General features: G+C 30.4%; 2 protein-coding genes across 2 annotated transcripts; one reads left to right on the plus strand and one right to left on the minus strand.

Moving 5' to 3' along the window:
• Positions 1–14266: 14266 nt before the first annotated feature.
• On the minus strand, positions 14267–16997 carry LOC124924356 (LRR receptor-like serine/threonine-protein kinase FLS2). The gene has a single exon (XM_047464411.1). The coding sequence runs from the start codon at positions 16964–16966 to the stop codon at positions 14348–14350; it is 2619 nt and encodes an 872-aa protein (XP_047320367.1). The 5' UTR covers positions 16967–16997; the 3' UTR covers positions 14267–14347.
• Positions 16998–25796: 8799 nt separating this feature from the next.
• Positions 25797–26570, plus strand: LOC124924367 (ATPase WRNIP1-like). The gene has a single exon (XM_047464416.1). The coding sequence runs from the start codon at positions 25797–25799 to the stop codon at positions 26568–26570; it is 774 nt and encodes a 257-aa protein (XP_047320372.1).
• The last annotated feature ends 316 nt before the right edge of the window (positions 26571–26886 follow it).

Below are 26886 nucleotides of genomic sequence, written 5' to 3' on the forward strand. Positions count from 1 at the left end.
ACGACTATGTCTTTAACCCACCACGGTCCCATTTTTTAAATGATTTTAGTAGGATTACAGTATATATATGAATAAAATGAGATATATAATTGAATACAGTGAAATTGGATGATTATTATAAAATAGATTAACCTTACTTTCAAAATAGAATAATGTTCGGACTAGTTCCGTTTTAATTTCTAAAACTTTTACTTATGAGCCTATGTGGAAATACATTTTTTACTTGTTCTGACTTTTTTTATTATCATTTTGGTATCACTTGATTAAATTTAACGAACATATTTGAATTATTCATAGTAAATATCAAGTTGTCCACATATAAAAAACACAATTAAATATCATCACCTTTAGATTTGATATAGTTGCATGTATTGGAATTTTTAGGATCACTTGTATAATAAATAATTGTGAATATGTCATATTTAATATAAGCCAAAATAATGTGATCTAATGTGAAATTAAGTTTATGACTTATGGGTGTATTTGTCATGAATATAAAGTGAGGATACCTAAGTGACATTTCTAATTTTATGAAAGGGCTAAATTAGAAATTGTCAAACCATAATAACTAACTTATTGTTGGTTATATGTAATGGTAATGGTCCCCATTTGAAGTAACGTCAATTCTCCTTTGCGTCCCCATCAACAGAGAGAGAAACTTATTGACTTACTCATCAAATGGAAGAACTATTCCACATAAAGAAAGTTTAAAGAAAAAGAATCTAATGAAATAGAAGATTAAAGACTTTTTCTATTACAAGGAAATAGAAGATTCATGCGATTAATTAATGTACACTTCCGCTGCATTCAGATTTTAATTTTTCACATATTAAATTAGGATCTAATTAGGATAATTCTAACAATTGGTATCAGAGCCATCCTAATTTAATTATGTGAGAAAATTATATTAATTGGTGTAGATATATATGCATGCAATTCATAATAAAAATAAAAAGCATGTTATTAGGAATATATATATATATATATATATATATATATATATATATATATATATATTAATTTGGTATAAAGATATAATGATTTATCAATTTATGAATAATTAGATTCTCTGGATTGGTTTCGGTTAAGTTCCTAGATCTATGAATATTTAGATTTTTTTTAAGTTTCTTTTTAAAGAGGAACAGTTATATATTAATTAAGATTACATGATGTTATCATGAAGATTGTATAATGTTATCATGAAGATTGTATGATGTTATAATGAAGATTGATGCGAAGAGATATTTGAATTATCTCATAAGATTCCTCCTCTTTAGGGATATTTAGATTCTCAGGAATCATATATATATATATATATATATATATATATATATATATATATATATATATATATATATAATTTCATGTCTTCAGAATATATATATTGGTTTTGATAATTTCAATAAATTATGATGAATATATATATATATATATATTTGAAAATTTTGATCGGATATATATATTAATACATTAAGGGATATTTGAATTTTACGATAATTAAGATGATAAAATCCCTAAAAATGAATATTTGAATTTTCTCTCTATTTCGGAATATATGGATATATTGATTTTTGATAATATCGAATAATTGAGTAAAATATATATATATATATATATATATATATATATATATATATATATATATATATATATATATATATATATATATATATATATATATATATATATATAAAGATTTATGATATTATTTAATAATGTTTATTAAATTTATAGATAGTTCTCGTTTAGATTTTCTCGGAGAAATTCTCTGTTTTAAATTAACCGTTTTAAATTGACGGTTAATATTTGTTGTTAAGGGATTAAATAATATATAATATATATTATAAATCAAAAAATAATTAAGGAATAATGTTTAAGGTTATATATATATATATCAATATATAATAAAAATTTTAATTATATCTTTTATTTTAGGATTAAAAGATTAAGGTTAATGATTATTAATAAATTAATGAATAATTGAATTTGACCATAAAAATATTTAAAATTTGGTCAAATAAATTTTAAAGATTTATTATTTAATTTATTAATATGAGACATTACAAATTTCAAAATCAAGTAAGATATAATTTTATTTTTTTATAATAAAATAAATTACATGTTTGTTGGAAAATTATATATTATTGATTTGGGTTATATATAATAATATGACATTTAAATTTAAAATAATCATATTATTGTTCATTATTTGGATTGTATTAATTGATACAAATAATCACCAAAGTGACAATGTTTGTTGAAATTAATTCAAGACAATTTTGAATGGTAGTATTGTGTAATTCATGTGATTGTATTATTTGGCCCAAAGACTGATAATTAATTGGCAGAATTGCATTAATACTTGTGATGGTAAATATGTAATAATTATAAAGTCTTATTTATGTGAATAATTAATTCATCCAAAGATAGATTGATTATTTCACATGTCTTATTATTAATGTTTGATCATTACACCAAAATACTATTAGCAATTAATATTACTGTCCAAAGACTTGATATTAATGTTGCATTAAGTATTTTGAGATGGGATAAATCATTATTTGAATTTAGTTGTTACTTAAGTTTATAAATGTGAGCAACTATTTTTTTGAATATCCTAAATAATTAAAGGCTATAACTTTTATGATGTCAAGTTAAAGATTGTTTTTCTTTTAGACAAGACTCTAATATTTTTATTTTTGAGGATATTGAGTTTGAGGGGAGAAATGATTTTGTCTTTAAAAATGATTTAGATTAATAATTCATATTGTGGAAGATTTGATTTATATCTCAAGTGTTTTTTAACATTGATAAGGATTTTATTGATATTGATGATAATGTTTAAAAATGAAGAGTAACAAGACAATATTGATCAAATTCATTAAGTACAAACTCAACAACCTCAAATTAAGTGTCTTTATGACAATCTAGTTTAATTGATTTACTCTTTAAGGACAATTTATGGTACTCGTTGCATATTTTGATATGGAGTTTCACCATAATAATATAGTTAAGGGGTTTTTCAATAGAGACATTGAAAAACAATTTGGTGCAATGAGAAAACTTTGGGTCGAGAGACCAAATTAATATAGTTTGCAAATTAAAGAAATTCATCTATAGACTTAAAGAAGCGTCTCGTTAGTGATACCATAAATTCCACAAAATAACAATTCTCTCTTTTGGTTTTGAGGTGAATTTAATTGATTATTTGTGTATCACAAGTTTAGTGGGAGTAAACATCTATTTATGGATTTATATACGGGTGACATTTTGTTTGTCACAAATTTTGCTTGTCATTAAGTAGATAATATTTATGAGATATTTGAAAAGAACTAAGAATTAAATGCTCACATATAAGAAGTCGGATAGTCTTGAGATCATTGAGTATTCTGACTCCGATCTTACGGGATGCCAAAACAATATGAAATCTAATTCGGGTTATATTTTTTGCTAGCTGGTTTTGTCGTTTTTTTGAAGAAGTGTCAAACAAACACTTATGACGTCATCCACTATTGCAGTGAAATTTATGACATGTTACTAGGTATCAAATTAAGTGATTTTGACATCAAGTTTATTTTTTGAAAGAAATGATACAAAGGGGATAGATTTCTATAAAATATATATGTACAAACTCTATGGTTATGAACCTATTGGCAATAGGTTTATTATCATCTAATGTCTTTCATGAGGATATTGCTCGTATGAGTGTCGTAGAGATCAACGATCTCTAACTTCAGTGGGAGTTTGTAATTTTGACATCTTCTAGTTTAATTATTTTATAGATATTTATAAAGTTTTTATTCTGATCAGAAATTACGTATTATTCAGTTCATTACACTTTGTATAATTATGTTTAAAGTATGATCTCACTAAAGTAGAGTAGGACCAATTGAAAATTGACATGAAAAGATCATCTTGTATGGAATTTTCATTCCTCACATTCATGATATGATTTGTCAATTAATTGTATTGATTTATGTGATCATTGTTGGGTCTAGTTGTGCTTAAATACAACGACGAGCTCTTTGGTCCTATATTGATATATTTAATTGATAAAATTGTTTATACAACATATGATTGAGATGACATAAAACTTCAGGCGCATTATGGTTGATACATTTATTTTTGTACATACGTGACCCAGTGGGAGATTGTTGGAATTTTTAGGGTCACTTGTATAATAAATAATTGTGCATATGTCATATTTAATATAAGCCAAAATAATGTGATCTAATGTGAAATTAAGTTTATGACTTATGGGTGTATTTGTCATGAATATAAAGTGAGGATACCTAAGTGACATTTTTAATTTTATGAAGGGGCTAAATTAGAAATTGTCAAACCATAATAACTAACTTATTGTTGGTTATATGTAATGGTAATGGTCCCCATTTGAAGTAACGTCAATTCTCCTTTGCGTCCCCATCAACAGAGAGAGAAACTTATTGACTTACTCATCAAATGGAAAAACTATTCCACATAAAGAAAGTCTAAAGAAATAGAATCTAAAGAAATAGAAGATCAAAGACTTTTTTTATTACAGGGAAAAAGAAGATTCATGCGATTAATTAAGGTATGCTTCCGCTGCATTCAGATTTTAATTTCTCACACATTAAATTAGAATCTAATTAAGATAATTCTAACAACATACTCATATGTATTGAAAATATTAGTCAACTCAGCAGTCTAAGCTCTCGATGCTTGCTTTAGACCGTACAACGTGCTTTTTAGCTTTAATACTTTATGTTTATGATCTTCCATTTTATAGCCCAATAGTTTCTAAATGTAGACTTACTTCCTCATTCAAGAATGCCGACTTAACATGCATTTGGTAGATCTTCCATCTCCTTTGTCTGTTAAAGTAATTATTAGCCTAAAAGTTTCAAGACGAACAACAAGAGAAAATACCTCATTATAGTTTGACTATAGTCTTTTACTACGATTCTTTCTTTATATCTCACCACTTCTACTTTAAATTTTTTTTTTTTTGTACAACAATTTAACTCTAATTGCATTGTGTCCTTGTGGAAGTGTAGAAAGTTTTCATGTGTCGTTCTTCATGATTGACTTGATTTCTTCATCCATGACAAATTTCTACTTTTCGCTTTCTACCGCTTTTTAATAACTTAGAGGTTCACAATCACCAAAAAGATAAAATATAGTAATATCATTTAAATTTTTGGTTACCTCGTAAAGTTCTTCAATGCTTCACAACTGTTGTGTTCTCAAGTGAGCTTGCTTCGAAAAAACGTGGCATCAGTAAGATAGGTGGAGTTGACTCTTAAATCTCATCTATCATTGGATACTCTTAAGTAGGAAAATTGTACTCGTCTTCTTGAATATTCTAATCCCAAGTATCTTTTTCATCGAACTCCACAACACAACATATGTTGATTTTTCCATTATTTGGATTATAGTGCTTATAGACTACGAACATGAGGTCTTTTCTTTTATCACCAAACTTCTTTCTTTGTTTTGTCTCGCACATGAGCATAGGAAATGGTCCAAAGACTCTAAGATGAGACATCATGAGCTTTTTTTGCATTTCAAGCTTCTTGTGGTGTCTTCTTTTGCATACTTCTTGTTGGGGAGCGATTTATTAAATACACTGAGAAAGTCACAACCTCGGCCTAAAACTCCTTATGCATTTGTTTTCTCTTGAGCATGTATCGAGCCATGTTCAATATAGTTTGTAAAAATTAAAAATTACACACCAATTTTGAAATAAAACAATTATTTGATTTACTTTTGAGTAAATAAAAACAAAATTATTAACCATTGGTCAAAACCTAATTAAAACAATTAATTAGATTAATTATTATGATAATTAAAGCCTAATTAATTATTAAAAATGACAAAAAAAATAAAATTATTTAGGATAAATGTTGTACTCATTTTACACTAAAATTATTTTAGAAAAATCAATGATTCAGGTAAAAAAAATTAGGATGAGATTAGGTATCCATTTCATTGCCCAAAATTATTTATTTAACCCTAAAATATACAAAATAAAATAAAATAAATTGACAAAATATTTGTCATATATATTTTAATATTTTGTGTATTTAAACCAAAAGGGTGAAAGAAAAATCAATTTTAAACAAATTCTTAAGGATTTAATATATATATATATATATATATAATATTCTATGGCCAAAATTGTGAAATTCAGCTGCAGTAAGGACCAGAGTCATCGGATGAGGGCTGAATTATCATTCAACCCTCTCAGGCTGACCGCGTAGCCCGCTATAATGGAAGGAACGCGTGCCTACACCGCACCCGATCAACTAATGTGGATGTTAGCTCTGTCATCAAGAACGTGACAGAACAACCTAAACACGGACGAAAGGCTAACATACTACTCCGCATCTGCGTTCTTGTCCGAAACGACGTCTTTTTGACCGCCAATGTCGTCTTCATCGCGATGTTAAAAAGATAAGGATGATGAATCATCCTTTGATTTTTCAAAGTTGAAATACAGTCGATAGTCAACTAAATTGGCTGAATCAAAAGATGAAATGATCACCCTATTTCGGTGATCATTTATGCTACATCAATAGGGATGATTCATCCTATTTCGACAATTTGGTTCAAGAGCAGCCGAAACGCCATTAATGACTTTTGGTGATTGCATTCACTTGAATCCTCCACCGACTCAGGAATGTTATAAATAGTCTCCCTCAACACTTTCGAAGGAAAGAGATAACTTCTCAAGCCCTGAATCGAAAGAAATCAAAAATCCGTCATTGAAGCTCAAAGCTTTGGATTTTTCGAATTTTCGGTATAAGGCTTTAAAACTTGGATCCATGCATCCCAAAATCTTCCCTAAGGTCTAAGGACTATTCTCCAATTCTTGGTAAACTTTCAATCATCCTTTAATTATACTTATCGTTTAAAATTGAAATTTTTATACTTTAATTTTCATAAACTTGTATGATGTCTAGTTCTTGAATTTGATGATTAGAAATCGATATTATGATCATTTATGAGCTTTTTGTGAAAGGCATAACCAATCAATCGATTTTCAAAAGAACAAAACCCAAATTTAAATTTGTTTAAAAATGAGTTTGTTGTTCTTGGCTAATCCTTGAGGATTACAGCCCATAAAGCTTCCTAATATGATTGTAATGATGTTGGGTAACTATTTGGACCATGTTTGATCCATCCCAATCATGTTTGATCAAAATCAATATTTTCAAAATAATTGAAAATTTTGAGTCTTTGATTTGATTCTTGTTTTTATATCAATGAAGTATATGAGGTATACAAAAGCTTTTGGCTAGCTCATTTTACCTCAAAACATCTTTAAAACCAAAAACCAAATTTTTAACTACAAACTGTTTTAAATAAATTGATCATCATTCAGATCGATTGATACATTGGGATGATGATCTAATTATTCATAAATTGTGAAGCTACTTAAGCCCTTGGATTGAAAAATCTAAGCCCCATCAAAATTGTAAAAGCTGTAGTATTGGTGTTCTTGAGGACCGAGTGATCTAACCGAGGATCTTCAGTCCTGGACCATGAGGTCTGAATAAGAAATTTAACATAACACCTACATGTCCGACCGAGGCTTGTTAGCCATCACGGAAAGGTCCGACCGATATTATTTAGTTAGGATCGAGAGGCCTAATCGAAGATTTTTACATCTGATCGAGGGTTCATACCTAAAACCGAGAACTCTTGAACCTAGGACATATGAATTCCATCTAGGATCGAGAGGTCAAACTTAGGACCGAGGAACCTCGACCTCGACTGAGAATTCTTGAACATATGAACGATAAACTTGCCTAGAGCTAACCCATGACAAGTAGATTTTACACTCGATCGATGATTTCACCCAAGGACCGAGAGTCCTAGCACCTCGACCAAGGCTTCTTAGCATGGACCAATTGGTCCGACCGAGGTCTCGGACCCCGGTCGATGAAAACGAACCCAAGACCAAGGACACCGATACTAAGGCCTGTTAGGTTCCCTTTTCTAAATTCCAAAATTATTTTTGTAATTTTGAAACCTCAAACCATTTTCTAAAAATTAGAAAATGTTTTCAAAATATTTTTGGGATATTTCCACAAATTGTTTTTGATAAAGGCTTGTTTGAAATTTATGTTTAAACCATAATGCTTTAAAATGACTGATTTTTTTAGGTACTTTCCTCCCTAAGTTATCAGTAGTAACTTGTACCAACATTAAAATAATTGTTTTTATAATTCTTTAAATAACGCATAAACCATGCATGCTTAGGACCTGAAAAATAATCGGTAAAAAATGTTATATAACCGATTTTCAAAAGCCAAATTTATAAGTAGAGACCGTTTTAAAAATGTCTACGGAGGATGAAGCGTGAAATCCCTTTCCCGGGTATCCAAAACGAAACTCTAGCTAAATACGTTTGTACACGTATGCTATTTTTATTGATTTTAAAAAATCAATTGGCGACTCTATTTCAAATAAATAATCTTTTAAATTAATTATGTTTAATTAATTAAACAACATATTTATAAAAATCAAATTGTAATTTGATTATCACAAATCCCTAGATTATTTAAAATTGAATCCCAAATTAATTATTTTTTAATTAATTTCAAAAGCTCAATAAATTTTTATTTTAAAAAAAGAATTCTTGCACGTAAACCGATTTTGAAATTTCTCAAACCTCAAACTATTTACCGAAATTTTTCCAGAGGTTACATAGTTCAATTCATTTTCTCAAACAATTTTTCCAAAAATCTCCAAGGAGATAAAAACGGAGAGTGAGAGATGGAAACTAATGGAATGAATCTTGAAAGACCTTCATGTATTTATTCAGTTGTTTCATTAATTATGATTATTAAAAATAATAATAATAATCACAAGATTGAGAAAAATTCGAAACAATCATTATTACATTTGACCAGAAATTCAATTATTTAACTTGAGTATATATATATATATATATATATATATATATATATATATATATATATATATATATATATAAACATTTGATTATATTTTATTGAATAAAATCAATTTAATAAAAATATATTACAAACTTCTTTTGTATATCAAATATTATTTCTAACCATTAGAACTAATTCTCATTTTATTTATTATATTTATTTATCATAAATAATATATATAAATATTCAATAATACTTATAAAATCTATTAACAAATTTAAAATTCATTATCGTTTTACATTTCAACTCAATTCTTCTATTACGTGTGATTCATTATACCCCAAGAGTTTTTAGCTTATTATAATTAACAAATTATTTATAATTTAGTCACGAGGAGGATATTTTTAGCAAAACGTTCATGACTCCTAATGCTCTAGAAAGTTAATTGAGACTAGCTTTGATGAAGATGTCTGCTACTATTTATCGATGAATGTTTATCTCGTCGCAACTTATATCAAACTTATTTATTTTAGTATGGTTATTAGCTGTCAACTCCCACTAGACCGAAATATCACATTCAATCTAAGCCTTATTTTCTTGTCATCCCAAATTTACTACTCATTTAATATATTTTGAAGAGACCATCAATATCAAAAAGAATGCATGACCATTGACTATTAATTAGAGTTTTAACAAGAGACCTTTTAGTATATACACTCTTGTTTATGTTCCTAGAGTTATGACTCTCATATTGACTACTCACAATAACACCATATGTTTCACATATATTCAACCACCAACTCTTGAACGTTATTTTACATATCGGTCGTAACTAGTGTCAAAATATATTTATTAACCTATGATTTATATGAGCACCTCAAGTTTAGGGATAATTCACTATAGTCGCTACGAAATGCACCACTAACACATAATTATTAATTATTATGAGAGGTCTCGTGTGTGACACTTCGACGCATTGTTAACTCATTTATAACCACATGTATGTTCATTCAGATTATATTATATAACATCGGGTTATATGAACAATCGCTTGAACAAATCAAGTAATGCAACATACACTAATCTTTCCAGTTTAATGATGTCCTCTTTTATTAAACCTATGATTAAAGATTATTTAGATATGAAAGTTATGAAATATAATAAGAGATCTACTTTTATAATCTCTATCATAACTGTCTTTATACTAGTAAAATATCATGGACTTCTATTGATTCATATTAAGAAAACACTTTTCAAAATTTCTCTTAAATCCAAGCTTCGATTTTATTGTTACTAACATTGAAGATAATAATGATCGGAGTACTATACATATTTAGAAACTCATTGTCTCTCAACAAGCCTATGAGGAAAAATAAAAAGGAAAGAAATACAAAAAGGGGACATTCATGGAGCAATTACAAAAATTAAAACTAAAATAAAAATAATCATGAAAGCCAAAGAAGACGGTGTAGTGATCAAGCTCGTGAACAAGGATAAGGGTGAGGACAAGAAAGAAAAGAAATTTTAACAATAACTTCAACAATGGAGAATGAGGTCGATATTCACAAGCTACAAGAGGGCGTGAAAGTGGCAATTTGTGGCCAAGGTATGAAGAATCTAATGTCAAGTGCCAAGGTATGAAGAGTCTAATGTCAACATCATAAGAAAATCTTATAGAAGAAAAAGTCACACAATAAGAGACTATATTACTTTAACAATATAAATTCAAATTTTTAACTGACTAATCTATATATATATAATGATGCTTAATTTTTAAAGTGTCTGGATTGCCGGGTCGAGAGCTGTGGTTAATTTGGATATATGTGAGAGTAAATGGATACTTGAGTCGGATTGTGGGTTGACCCGCCCATAAAATTTTCACCGTAATATTTTTTCACGGTTTTTATATTATTACTCGTGCAAATGCACGGGATACATGCTAGTATTTTCTAATGTCAATAAACTACTAATGATGATGACGTCACCTAATTATAATTTTCATCATAATTTGTAGATATGGTGCATAAATGAAACATGAAGGAAAAGTTTCATATATTTTCTAATTATCAATAGACTAATAATGATGATGACGTTAACTAATTATAATTTTCTTCATGATGGAAAATATACATGCTTGGTCTAATGATAGGAAAGGTACTTAGTTATGCATCATATGTTGGATTATTCATGGCTGTTACAACTTTTACAAATAAGTGGAAGATCTGCATTAATAAGAAAACGACAGATGTGTAATGATGGGAAAAACAAAATATTTGTAATAATGAGGAAAATATAATATTTGTAATAAATTTCATTACATTAGAAAAGTAAGCGTTTTTTTATTTAGTATAAATAAAGTGTACATTGCTCTCATTAGATAAGAAGAAAAATAAGAGAGAGATAACAACTCTTGTAATTATTTTTTAAGATATATTAAAGATTTTATAGAAATTTCTCCAAATTTTGTGAGTGATTCTCATCCTGGGCCAACATTTGGTATCAGAGCATCAGGTGAATGCCAAAAATCATCCGGTGGGATCAAATGTCGAAGGGTGCAGGATCATCAAGGGCGCAACAAAACAATGGTATATTCCACTATCCACAGCTACCGCACACGAACTACATCAGTTGGGTGATTCATGTACAGGCTATGATGGAGAACCAAGGAGTGTGGGAGGCAGTCGATTTAGTAGAAGGCACAAAGATTGATGTCCGGATCGATAAGAAGGCGATGTCGCATCTTCTACAAACACTTCTAGAGGATCTTCTCATGCAAGTGGCAAATAAGAAGACGGCGAAGGAAGTGTGGGATTGTCTCAAAACAAGGTTCGTTGGCGCAGACCATGTGAAGAATGCACGATTGCCGACATTGAAGAATGAGTTTGATAGGATGCATATGAACGACAGTGAGTCGCTCGATTAATATGATGGTCGACTCACATCCATGTCGGTCAGGTACTCAAGCCTTGGAGAAACACTAAATGATGTTGCGATAATAAAGAAGCTCTTCGACACCGTGACAGAAAGGTTTATCAGTGTGGTAGCCGACATCGAGTAGTTTTACAACCTCGAGACGTCAACATTCGAGGAAGCTGTTGGAAGGCTGAAGGTCTTTCAGGAGCACACGCGCAAGAAAAACACAAGCTTTGGAGAAAACGAAGGACAAGTGCTACTCACTTAGGAGGAGTAGAAGGCACAGTTGAAAAATGATGAGAAAGACTCGTTGAACCAGTGGAAAAAGGATTACACATATAGTGGGACCCGTGGTCAAGGAGGTGGTACCCGAGGTAGAGGCCAAGGGAGAGGAGGCCGAAGAGCACCATCTCGGAAAGACCAAGAAAGTGGTTCAGGTGGTCGAGGAGCTCCTTGAGACAAGAGTCACATTCAGTATTTTAATTGCAACGAGATGGGACATTACTCCACACAATGTCGAGCAAAGAAGAACGAGGTAGCACACCTTACCTACGTAGACAATGTCGAACCAGCATTGCTTATGGCAATCTCAGAGGAGATTCCGCCAATCAATGTTATCATGAAATCACCAATGAATGAAATGAAGTTGACTCCAGAAATTCTAGAAGCTAAGAACGACGAGACATCAAGAGATGCTTGGTTCTTGGACAACGGCGCAAGAAATCACATGATTGGTGATAAAGAGAAGTTCTTTGAACTAGACGAGGCAATCGCCAGAAATGTGAAGTTCGGATATGGTTCCACGGTACAAATTTGTGAAAAAGGTTCTATCATGTTCGATTGCAAAAATGGCGACCAGTGGCTTCTCGAGGGAGTTTTTTTATTCCTTCTTTAAAAAGTAATCTAGTGAGTCTCGAGCAACTTACCGAGATAAGTCATAGGGTGGTGATGGACAAAGAAGAGCTTGAAGTCTTCTCTAAGAACCCTTCATGCCTTATCATGAAAGTGAGATGAACTCATAATCGACTATATCAAATTTTCTTAAAATTAGCAAAATCGGTTTGCCTTTTAGCTAATCTTGAAGATCCAAAGGGTGTCGAACCTTTCAAGAAGCAAATAATGGGGGAGTTTGAGATGAGTGATCTCGGATTGTCATCATACTACCTTGGAATCGAGATAGATCAGTTCGAAGGAGGTGTCTCGATCAATCAGACATTATATGCCAAAAGGTGTTGAACCAATTTGGAATGCTTGATTGTAACTCAACAAATGTATCAATGGAGAATAGGGCTCAACTCTATAAGTATCCTGAAGGACAACCGGTTGATGCAACTGAATATCGAAGAGTCATTGATTGTCTATGTTATCTCTTTCAAACAAGGCTAGATCTTTTTTATGATGTTGGTGTTGTTAGTAGATTCATGGAGAGGTCAACTGAGATACATCACAAGGCAGTGAAATAGGTGCTTCGATACCTTCAAGGAACTATACACTTAGGTCTAGTATTTCAAAATGGTGTGGTGGAGAGGCGTAATCGAACAATGATGACCATGGCTAGGTTGTTGCTCAAAAGCATGGCAGTCCAGAAAAAATATTGGGGGGAGGCAGTTCGTCATTCAGTCCAACTTCTCAATCGGGTTCCAACCAAAGTTGTTCGAGACAAAACCCCATTTGAGATGTGGACTGGAATGAAGTCGCACCTAGCGCACCTTCGTGTGTTTGGGTGTACAGCGCACACCAAGGTGACCACTTCCCATCTGAAAAAGTTAGACGACAATTTTGGTGTCGAAGAAGGAAGTAAGACACACAGGTTGCTCGAACGACAAAATGGAAAGATTCATGTGAGTCGTGATGTTGTGTTCGAAGAAGGTTGATCGGTGTTCGTGATCTCGAACCACGCCAGGACTAAGGGGGAGAATGTTGGATTATTCCTGGCTATGATAACTTTTACAAATAAGTGGAAGATTTGCATTAATAAGAAAACAATAGATTTGTAATGATGAGGAAAACAAAATATTTTCAATAATGAGGAAAATATAATATTTGTAATAAATTTTATTAAATTAGAAAATTAAGCGTTTTTTTATTTAGTATAAATAAAGTGTACGTTGCTCTCATTAGATAAGAAAAAATAAAATATAAGAGAAATAACAACTCTTATAATTGTTTTTTAATATATTAAAGATTTTATAAAAAAAAATTCTAAGTTTTGTGAGTGATTTCATGGGTCAACATCATATCCATATAGTATTAAGTAAATAATAACATGAGTTTGTTTAATTTAATTTTTGTGGAGAATTAATATATGGGACACACAGGGAATTAGATAGAAACTATGAGCTCAAAAAGTTACTTAATTCTACAAGAAGCATTTCAGCAGCAACCTCGTTCCAATTCACTACTCCCATGCATCATCATCATCACTTTGCCTGTTCCTAGTTAATCATTTTGTTCACAATAGGGATATTAGATAAAGATAATTAAAAGAAGAATATTAATAATGATAAGAACAAGTACAGTCTTACCTTGTACCAATAATTAGGTGCTAGCTAGATTCCGTTGTTGGACTTCTTCATCAATTTCAACCTCAAACGAGTGGCACTTGTCATGACGGCTTCAAGTTTGTCCTCTACAAATCCAAAATAAGCTCGTCTCCACGACTGCTTTATCACTAGAGGGCCGATAAATCCCCAAAACCCAACCGCGAATCCCAAAGCTGCGCTAACCAAGATCCATCTCAACTCGTCTTTGTCGTCATCCTCGTGATCATTAGCATCAACAACGACAGTAGTAATGGGAGTGTCTGATATTGTGCGGTTATCATCAGAGCATTTGGTTGTCAATGGAGCCCCACAAAGTCGTGGATTATTCATGTATATGGAGTAGGGATCAGACAATGTCTGCAACTGATTTCCCGTTGGTATTCTTCCCTCGAAATCGTTGTAGGACAAGTTAAGGTGGTCTAAGGAGGTCATGTAGGCTAGGCTAGGTGGGAGCGGACCAGAAAGGCGGTTGAATGAAAGGTCGAGAGTCTCGAGCATTTTTAAGCTTCCTATTTGGTCTGGTATCCTTCCAGTCAAGTGATTCATTGACAAATTTAGAGACCAAAGTCTTGTAAGATTGGTGATCGCTTTCGGAATGACTCCTGTTAGATTATTCGCCGATAGGTCTATTAGGTTCACAAGGTAAAGAGTATCTTTATATGCAAACTCTGATCCCTTTGTATTAACCTTCACATCCTCCTTTGGATACTTATCCAAAGTATCGTTTCCATCAGGGATGTAATCATCAGCTGTGAAGGAAGTGAAGTAACCCAAGCACAAAGGAATGGTGCCAGAAAGATGATTATGGGCCAGATCCAAGAAATGAAGCCTAGAAAGATTGCAAAGCTGTTTTGGGATATGGCCAATTAACAGATTTGATCTAAGCTTCAGAACTTTCAGCCTCGGTTTTGTGGTGTCTCTTATCCAAGACGGAATCTCTCCAGAGAACATGTTATCTGCAAGATTCAGCATTGACAATTGTGTGCAATTATGCAAAGAATGGGGAATCTCTCCACCAAGGTTGTTATTATTCAACATTAGATACCTTAAGAATCGAAGATTGCCCGTGGAACTCGGTATTTCTCCAACAAGTTTGTTATTACTCAACCATAGTTCATCTAATGAGCTCATATTTCCCATTGAGCTCGGTAGTTTCCCAACTAAGCTGTTATTATTCAACGATAGAGAACTTAATGATCTCATATTGCCCATCAAGCTAGGTATTTCTCCAACAAAGTTGTTATTATTCAACCATAGAAAATATAATGAGGTCATATTGCCCATCGAACACGGTATGCTGCCATGCAAATAGTTATTGGAAAGGTCATATACTGCCAAATTGGGCATCAGTTGGCCGATATTATGGGGTATAGTCCCATTCAACATATTGTTTCCCAAATTAAGCGAGTTTATATTTGAAGAAGAAAACTGAGGAAGAGGACCTTCCAAGTGGTTGTAGGACAAATCAACTCGAATGAGATATTTCGAAACAAATGTATTTGACACTCTTCCACTCAAACTGTTGTTACTCAAGTCCAAATATTGAAGACTTGAACTTAGATTTAGAAACCAATCTGGTATGGGACCTGAAAGCATTGCATCAAACATTATAAGATATTTGAGCTTGTGTTGATTCCTTAGCCATGTTGGAAATCCGGGTCCCACTCGACATGAACTAATTCGCAAGTGCTCGAGTTTAAAAGGAGGGATCCAATCAGGAGTGATGGAAAATACCAAATTAATATTAGTATATGAATATTGATGGATGTTCATCATTGTCAAGCTAGAGAGATTGTATAAATGTCGTTCAGTTATGACAGAGTTCAACGGATTACCGGAGAGTCTTAAAAGAGACAAACACGAGAGCTTTCCAAGACTTTCTGGAATTGATCCGTTGAGTTGATTCCATGAAATGTCAAATTGTACTAAGGATGTCAAGTTTCCAATAGATTTTGGAATATCTCCAACAAAATAGTTAAATGCCAAATCCAAAGTTTTCAAATTACTCAAATTTCCCAATGAATTCGGAAGAAACCCGCCCAAACTACAATAACTTAAGTCCAATATCTCCAACCTACTTGTATTACTTATTGTCTGAAACAAGTGGTCTGAAGAAGTCAAGTTAAGATCAATACCACTAAAATCAAGATGTTTTAAAGATGAGAGTTCAGAAAGCCAACTCATGTCATTCCCCACAAGATTGTTGAAATCTTGCTTATAACTTTCTTCAATGCTAATGCCAAGGACAAGATAAACCAAATTTGAGAGATTCCCAAGTTGTGGAGGAACAACTCCACCAAACGAGGAGCCAGAGAGATTAAGATATCTCAATCTCTCAAATGAGCCAATGAAGCTTGGGATTGATAATCCTTTAAAATTGTTCATACTAAGATCTAAGTATCTTAACTCTTTCAGATTTACAAGCGAGGAATTAAGTTTACCTGAAATTTCATCGTCATAATAAGAATCTTGGTTTCGGAGGTTAAGACTGATGACTCGACCAGTCTTGACATTGCATTCAACACGATTCCACTTGCAGCAGTCAACACTAACGTTCCATGAAGATAACATTCCAGAAGGATCAACCAAATCTTCTTTGAATGAGAGAAGAGCATTTCTCTCCATCTCTATGCAACCATCTCCGTTCACCAAGAATTGCAAAAACAATGACATAATAAGAAGCAGTTCCATGAAGGTTTTGTCAATAGTAGTCATATGTTTGATATTTCTTTACACTCCTCCCTTAGAGAATATGAGCAATTAATTGTTTTATAGTACTATCCTCCATCTTTTGGCTCCCATATTATATGCATAATCTTATTTGATAATATGATTTTGGCCTACTTTATGAAATATCACTATATTTGTTTGTTTAATAATGGAATAAATGTTTTACAAACTTTTTGGTTAATAGATATTTTGCTCTTTTTGTTGAATTATTTTTAGCCATGATCCAGCCTTTTGCAGGATGTAACCGTTTACATATAATACAATCAGTTAATTTGATCTTCTTTCTATTTAAAAAAAAAATAAACTATTTTAGTTGATTGAGGAATGTAATAATATCATTGCAAAAAATAAATTTACTAATGAATCAATATGAGGTCCAATAACAATACAAGTTAATAATTATTTAATAAAAAAGAAATTAAAGTTAGGTGTAACATCATTTTCATTTTCGTTGACTTACTTAATCAACTCAGTCAACTAATAAAACAAATAATCTCATGTTAATTATAATTGATCAATGGATGGTGTGGAAAATGAGATTAATGATTAGTGTGGAAAATGGTTGGACTTGAAGTTCAATGGTCGGTTTTAATTAGAATAGCAAGCTGGATAAATATATATTTTAATTATTTTATTACCATTTTCATACATCTTTTATTATTTTTTTTGTAATTTCCCTATATATATATATAATTCTTAGGAACAAATCAACAAGTCTAATATAACACAAAAATGATCCATATGTGGCAAATTAAGATTAGAGTTGATTACATGACCACATGATCAATATTAGGGGTTTTGAACTTTCATAATTGTTTGTTTTTTGGGATGGTGCAATGTTATAAGTTTTTCTTCATCGTATCCGGACAGTCAAAGACATGTTTGACGCGAGTTCTAATGGTTTTGCAATGAGAATCAGGTATATGTGAAGACTATATGTTGAAGAGTTAGCTTTATATGATAAAGTGTTGAACTTTGTGAGGCATAAAGTGGTGAGTTCTTCTTTGTGTGATATTTGCGTTGACAAAATATTGATAATTTTAAGTTTATTCATTGTTACTCTTTAATTGTGAAGAATGTTCCTTACAATCTCTTATGAGGGGAGTTGTGAACTTTAAGTTCCCATCGAAGATCTCGTTCTTTGGATGGAGTGTGACAAATGATAAATGCATGAAAATGGTGTATTATGGCAAATCGTTATAGAATGTGTCATAAAGAGGTGAAGTTGACGTCTCACTTGCTCTTACATTGTGATTGGAGTGATTGCAATTTAAAGTTTATTATGAAACATGAATGGTATACAGTGGTTTAAGCCGAAAATCATCGTTAGTTGTTGGGAAGTGTTGATAGAGATTGTGAGTTCGATTGGTCTGAGCCGTTGGGCCCCTATCTCGTCTATCTTCTGGTGGATCATTTAAAGGAACCGTAGAACATTCAATGATCGTTATCGATCGATGCGTTTAATTCATAATTCTATTATTATGACAATCATGGAGGTTCATTAGGTAAATCAGTTGAGGCAGTTCTCGTTAAAATTTGTTTTTTATTTGATCATTAGTGAATTATTTTGTGTTTTACTTTTTTTAATTTTTAATATTTTTGTCGTTGAGTTTAAACTAAACTCGTTTAAATCATTTTGGATGAACCATTCTTTTTAGAAATTTGTTTATTTTATGAAAGAAGGAAATGGAGATGTTAAATGCTGATGTGATTACAAGAATATTTTTATGATATACAGAGAGATTTGTCAACTTCCCCATACACCTATTAACCATTAATCAAAAAAAAAAAGAAAAACATTAATAAAACTTATAATTATTTAAAATTTAATAAGTGTATATATTTTTTACTAAATAAATTTTCAAATAAATCATTAAATTTCAAATATGTTAATTTAAGTTTTTTTTAATAAATATATATATTAATTTGAAAATTTTAAAATGTTTAGAGATTAATACAGAGATTTAAAAATTGACTGAATTTATAAAATATAACCATGTTCCAATTTTAAGTTGACCGACAAAGTTTAATCTTTCCATTATTTTTAATTTTATTAGTGCAAGTTATTAAAATTTTACACAAAATAGAGATAAATGAGGAATTTGTCAACTCTAATTATAAAATTATGTTATTATTGACATGATTAAAAAAAATAACTTAATTTTAAATTTTGTGAATTTTAAATTTGGACGTGGTAAATTTTTTAAATCCCCGTAACCTCCAAACTAGGGGTGTAAACGATTTGATTCTATCGATTTGATTTGATCAGTTTGTATACCGAAATGCACGACAAGTCATTGAATCCTAACCATCAATTTTGTTTTATTGATTTATTGGTCAGTTTAGTCATAATTATACAACAAATTTATTTTACAAAACATATACCAACTATATATGTATATTAGTTTTGAAAAAACAAATAACAACCATATATATATATATATATATATATATATATATATATATATATATATATATATATATATATATATATATTGTATAGTTCAATTATTCAAAACATAATTATTATAAAAAAAATATTTAGGTATCAACTTAAGTTATAAATAAATTATGTATATTTTTAAAATTTTAACTATGATGGTCGGGTTGACACTTTGACACCAGTAAATTTAGCAACCAATCCGTTTAGTTTGGTTATTTTATAAACAGTCAGTTATTCGATTTGGTCAGTTTAGACAGGTTTGGTTAGTTGTATCACTCAAAATCTTTCTCCAGTTGTTACACAAGACGAACACACAATCACGGTTCCGCCCTCAAGTTACTTTTAAAATCCATTTTTTCCTTCCAGTTAGTACATTAAACTCTATGCTAGCCAGCCTGATAATTGAAGCGAGGTAAGCTTGACCCGTCCCATCTTGAGAATGATCTAGTTCCGTTTTGAGAATGATCCCTTATCGGCACACCTTAGTCAGTTATTCTCGCATATTCATGCTAGTGATGATATAAATCGTGACCTTTTTCATAGCCGGTCCCAAGTTTTGGGGTGTTCGCCGTCGGTTGAAAAAATGTGAATATATATTTTTTTGTCATAGGTCTTGTTTAAAAATTTAATAAATAATTTGTTTTTAAGTGAGATTTAAACTTATAATCAATTTTTTTTTTTTTTTATTTTATCCTGAACCATTATGATATAACATTTTTGTTTATATATATATATATATATATATACAATAAATTTAATTAAATATCTTATGTTTCTATTAAATGGGCTGCCCAGTAGAGTGAGGTACTCTAGCCCGAAGGGTTGTTGGGCTTACCCAGGCCGTCACCAGTTTTCGTCGTTTCTTCCGTTTGTTTTTGCTTACACCCTACTCCAAATATTTAAAAACAATTCAGAATAATATATATATATATATAAATTTATTAAAAAAATAAAAAATAACATATTATAAATATTGTATTTAAATTAATTAATTTTATAAATTTAAATAGACTAATGAATTATTTGAAATTTATATTATAAAAAATATATAAAAAATGTATTGTATATTTTAAATAATTATAAAATTCATTAATGTCGTTGGTTGCCAAATGGTTGAAAATGTGTAGTAGATTAAAAAAATTATAAGAGGAGGGCACTAGATACATTAAAGAGAATAATATGTGGATAAAGACACGAATAAATTAATTTAAGGATCTTAAACTTTTTTAATCCCTACAAAATTTACAAGATCATGTATATATAACAAATTTTTAGAAGCATGGTTAATAAATATAAAAATACTCAATCTTATAACTTTGGTAGCCAATACATATCACCTTTAGCAATGAGTAAATAATTCCTCTATTCAACCTCATCTCATTGGTGATAAATAGTGACATGTTCATCATTCATCGTGACTCATTATCTGCCCGATGAGAAGAGGCTTGACGTTGGTCCAATGGTCGTTGTTGCGACTTGCGATCCTCCATCTCAAAGGCCTGATCGAATCTGGTGTCCTAGCTACAGAGCCACTATTGCTTACATAGTTGATCATTGTGTTATGATTTAAATAATTTACAAAATTAACTCCCTTTTGTAATATGATTTTCATCGATAAAGAAAGTATACAAAAATAAAAAGTCTATGTAAGAAGTTAATTTATACATTAAAATATTAAAAAAATAATACATTTAAAAGAGAGGTAAAGTTAACGCGTTGCATCATTTTAGTTGCTTTCTTAATCAACTCGTCAAACTGATAAAACAATCAAAGAGGTGTTGAAATATTGGTATGACAAATTTCAACACGCACTTAGTTTCAGCAAATAGAAAAAAAGCACCTACTTAAACTTATTATTATATATTTTTAATCTGGTATTTGCAACAGTTTTATTTTCACTGTTGTTGGTTATCATTTTTTAATGTTTTTTTTTCACAAATAAATAAATTAAAATTAAATCGAAACAAGTTAACTTTTTTTTAAAAAAACAAATATTTCTTGGAACATCACATTTTGCTGCGTCATAATATCTTGGATTAACTCATTTCATAACAATTGGTTGTAGCTTCTTCAAAACATATTATAGACAATGACTTCATTAAAATATATCATAAAAAGTAGCTTCATTAAAATAGTGTACACATACTATGAATCAAATCCACACAATATAACATCTTAGCTAGCTACAGTTTAGCATATTCAAACAAATAAAGACTCATAGCAGATTGAAACATTAGATAAAAAAAAATTCAGTTAGAATTTGGACAAGTTTTAATCCATTTAGCAATAACAGAGAGGAAATCCGTACCTAACAGAAGAAGGAAGGAGAAGAGAATCGTAAGAATTCGTCAAGAAGTGGAGTTCAGTGATTCAAATAGGAGCGGGATTGCTTCTGTCGCCTTGGATTCAACGCCGTCTGAACTCAACGAACACAACTCCGATCGGATTCAAATTTTCAAAGATTCCTTCAGACGATTTGAAAGCGGGTAGAATCGATTGCGGGTAGAATCAATTTGAGAAGATTCCTTTTCGATCTTCGTTCTTCCAGACGGGGCGACATTCCAGACGAAAGAAGAAAAGCGGGGTGGCGAAGAAGAAAGAAGTCGGAGAAGAAGAAAGAAAAGTTGGGATAGGGTTTAAAAAGGAAACCGCGATTGGTTTCAAAGCCAATCGCTGATATAACTTAAAAATGGTGATTGGTTTTTATTCGATTGCTGATATAACTTAAAAATGTCGATTGGTTTCTTTTCCAATCGCGGGTAATCTTAAAAACTCAAGTAGCGATTGGTTTTATAACCAATCGTTTTTCATTCAAGCTAGTAGCGATTGGTTAAAGAACCAATCGCCCTTACATGAGTAGTTGCGATTGGATTTAATTCCAATCGCTATTATGATCGCTATTATGAACAGTAGTAGTGATTTTTCTAAACACCCATCGCCATGTTTGCTAGCTATTTACCCTTTTTACTAGTGCTACTTAAACTTATTATTATATATTTTTAATCTAGTATTTGCAACAGTTTTATTTTCAATGTTGTTAGTTATCATTTTTTAATATTTTTTTTCACAAATAAATAAATTAAAATTAAATCAAAACGAGTTAACTTTTTTTTAACAAAAAAAATTATTTCTTTCAAATATGGTGTATAAATCAAACAACAGAAAATAATACATAACAAAATAAAACAAGACGATATTGGAGGCGTAGGCGACAAATGAATCAAAATCTGTCACTAATAATGACAGTGTACTACAACAAATTATACATCTGACGGCAATTAAAAAGATTTTTGTTTAAAAATGTCGACAGAGATATCACAGAGATGCTTAATCTTACCTCGCTGAAAGCAGGGTCGTCGTATCACATACGCTTAATCTTACCTCGCTGAAAGCAGGGTCGTCGTATATGGGTGTCAACGAGATTTAAATAAGCGTAAGTGAATTTAAAAGCGTCGTCAGAACTATATATTGTTTAATTAAATTTTAGCCCATTAATATTTCGATTTTTTGTTTTATTTATTTTTATTCGGTTTATATTTTTTCAGGTTTTCTTTTATGGTTTTTAAGCAATTATATTTTCATTTTTATAGTTATTTATTTAAATATTTTAATAATTATTTTCAATATCAAACAAAAACTCTAAATACAAAAAAAAAATACTAAATATTGAGATACAAATTTTTTTAATCCTAAATATGAAAACCATAAAAATATAATTAAATTTATTAATTAAAATAATAGTAAATATATCCTATGGTTGTGTCCATTCATTACATATACACCATTTATAGTTATAATTAATAATGAAAGTATTAATACTTTCATATTCTTTTACAAATCAGAAATAAAATAATAAGAATAAAATTAATTACCTTATTTTTCTTAATCCAATTAGATATCAACAAAATAATATAAAGATGTCCCAAAAAAGTTTTTTGGAGCGTTCTTGACAAAAAAAAAATAAAAATTACCTGCAATAAAAAATATAACTTATAATGTATATTAATATTTAATAGGAGCGTTCTTGACAAAAAAAAAAAAAAAATTACCTGCAATAAAAAATATAACTTATAATGTATATTAATATTTAATAAGACGAAACCTCCATTATTATATATATAAATATATAATAAACTAATTTAATCATTAATTTGATACTAAACATATATATTTTAACATAATAATTTATTTGAGTTCACACAATTGCCTAATAAAATTTTATGCACATAACTTTTAAAATAAGATAAAATCTTCTATGAAAGTTATTTTAGAATAGAAAAGAATAAGAATGCTAAAAGAAAAGTATAATTTGTAATTAATAAATTAATATTATATTCTTCTAGATGTTTGTTGAAAAAACTTGAACATGGTCATAAAAACACTTCTATTCATTAACAACTTAAAATCGATTTTGCAAGCAAACATTGTAGAATGGGAATAGGAACATACTTGTAAGACCATTTTCTATGTCGCCATCTTCATATCTTATACCCTATCTTTACATTATTTATTTATTAGATGTTTTGTTAGTATGCTTTAGGGCTGTCACATGGCTCTTTTACACACTAGTAGAATGGGAATAGGAACATACTTATACCCAACTAGTGATGATGCCCCTCCCACTTGAATTCTGGTTAGTTGAAGGTTTATGTAGTTTTTTAAATGTATGTGTTATTTAAAATACGTTAATTAATGGTTTTTGTGGATTTAAGATATGATTGTAGTTTGTGGATGATTGTTGTTTTGAATTGATAATTGTGGTTTTTGGTAATAATGATTGTGGTTTTTGGTTATCGATGATTGTTATATAGGTACAAATATGAAATAAATAAAAAACGATTATTGTTTAGTAATAGTTTTATGCATTGGAAAACCGTTACTATAAGTTTGTCTGTAACGGTTTAAAAAATAAGAAACCGTTACTGAAACGCATTCAACATCAGTAACGATTTCTGAAAATCGTTACTGATAGTCATTAGTAGACAACAATAATGATTTTAACTCGGCTAGAATTATTATTAATATGTAAGACCAAGACTCATACATAATGACATCCATTTATTAATACATTTATAATACTAATTATATTAATTAAAAATTATTTATTGATCACAAAATTTATGTTACATTATAAAATACTTGTTCTATTATTATACTAAAGTTCCTTGGCTAGACATAAATTTCTTTGATGAACCACTAGTTCCACGTCCAAGGTAATTGAAAATCGAAATTCGTGGTTCTATTATGTTTACTGGCCTTTTAGTGTTCCTTCACGGTTGTCTTAATTTGCAACTCACCTTCGACTCAAAATAATATGAAGCAAACGTGGATATTTCTTCTAGAATATAGGCATTGCATATGGACACTTCTATTTTGGCTTATTTATTCACTTTTTTCTTCACACTCCTTAGAAACCTAAATAGAAATTTGGAAAAGTATATTACTATTCAATAAATATTGTGGAAAAAATATAGTATAAAATTGGTACATACCTTTTGAAAGGATACATCCATTTGTATTGTACAGAACCTCATATTTTTTCTTAATATGGTAAATGTATCAAAAGATGCTCCATTGAATCAAAAAAGGAGGGTGGAAAAAGCTTCTCCAAGTTGCATAAAATTACCATAAATGAATGAAGTTTGCAAATTATCATGTTTTGTGTTTTCGTCAAAATAAATGAAGTCTTCTTAGCCTTGCGAGAAGTTGTATCAGGAACAACATTAGCTCCGGATGATTGTAAACAAGAAAAATATACTTCCTAGCATTAAGGTTGTCTTTCGTCTTTGCCTTCACATTCATAACCATATTTATGATGTTTTCAAACACGTTCTTTTCGATATGCATAAAATCCAAGTTGTGTCGAATTAGAAGTTTACCCCAATATGGAAATTCCTAGAAGATACCTCTCTTAGTCCACTTGTGATAATCACCGAATCCATGAGAATATTCATTGTGAGCTTCACTGGCAATCTTCAAATGTGAAGTTTCTATCCATATTTAATTGTCATCCTTTATTGAGCACGAATAGTTCTTTGGGAATAATGATAAATTTAAGACTGTGGTTGGAGCGATTTTTCAAATTTAGGACTCTCCTAATATTTTAGCATTTATAGAACTCTCTTTTCCTTATTTAATTATATTTGAAACTGCCACTAACGTCGTTAACTATTTAACATTAATTTGATTTTTTATTTATTTTTTTATTATTATATAACCTAAATATTTTATTTCTTTCTTTTCTTCATAAGACGCGTCCCAAATCAGCCTCCGTCGGAGCGAATGAGACCTCGAGTGATCGATGAAGTTGTGGGACAAGATCATTTTCTCTCCGAAAAATCATTTATTCGATCATCTGTAGACTGCAATCGTCTACCTTCTATCATCCTTTGGGGTCCTCCCGGTACTGGTAAGACCTCCATCGCCAGAGCCATAGTTAATTTATGCTCCTCATCCTACAAATTCGTTTCTTTATCTGTCGTAACCGCTGGAGTTAAGGACGTTAGGGACGTTGTAGAAGAAGCCAGAAAATTGAGAAAGATGAAGATAACCAAAAGAACTGTTTTGTTCATAGACGAAGTCCACAGGTTTAACAAATCTCAACAAGATTCCTTCTTACCAGTAATCGAAGATGGAACTATAGTTTTCATGGGAGCAACAACCGAAAACCCTTCCTTCCACTTGATAACTACATTGTTATCTCGATTCAAGGTCCTCACGCTTAATCCGTTGAAACCTAATCACATCTCATCGCTCATAAAGCGAGCTATAGCTGACAAAGATAAAGGCTTGTTCATCGGCCTAGTCAAAGGATTACCATCAATTGAAGTAGATGAAGACGCAATAGAGTTTCTATCATTAAACTACGACGGAGATGCTAGAGTCGCACTGAATGCCTTGGAGATTTCAACAACAATGGCATCTTCTCGTTCTACCGAATGCAGTTCCATATGCAGAATTGTTGTTGAAGATGCAAAAGAAGCGATGCAGAGTAAGCATCTAGCTTACGACAAATCTGGCGAAGAACACTACAATCTGATAATTTTCCTTCTGTAGACTGCATAACTCTTAATTTTCCTTCATGTATGATAAAATAAAGAAAGAAATAAAATATTTAGGTTATATAATAATAAAAAAATAAATAAAAAATCAAATTAATGTTAAATAGTTAACGACGTTAGTGGCAGTTTCAAATATAATTAAATAAGGAAAAATATAATTAAATAAGGAAATGAGAGTTCTATAAATGATAAAATATTAGGAGAGTCCTAAATTTGAAAAATCGCTCCAACCACAATCTTAAATTTATCATTATTCCCATAGTTCTTTCCACCCAGTTTTTTGTAATATGTTGCATGTCATGTCTATAAGG

This window comes from Impatiens glandulifera, chromosome 1 (assembly GCF_907164915.1).
Source record: "Impatiens glandulifera chromosome 1, dImpGla2.1, whole genome shotgun sequence".
NCBI classification, from domain to species: Eukaryota; Viridiplantae; Streptophyta; class Magnoliopsida; order Ericales; family Balsaminaceae; genus Impatiens; species Impatiens glandulifera.

What these genes read in the sequence shown, in the direction of transcription:
- LOC124924356 (XM_047464411.1), bottom strand. Translation starts at nt 16,966, where the DNA reads ATGGAGAGAAATGCTCTTCTCTCATTCAAAGAAGATTTGGTTGATCCT.
- LOC124924367 (XM_047464416.1), top strand. Translation starts at nt 25,797, where the DNA reads ATGAGACCTCGAGTGATCGATGAAGTTGTGGGACAAGATCATTTTCTC.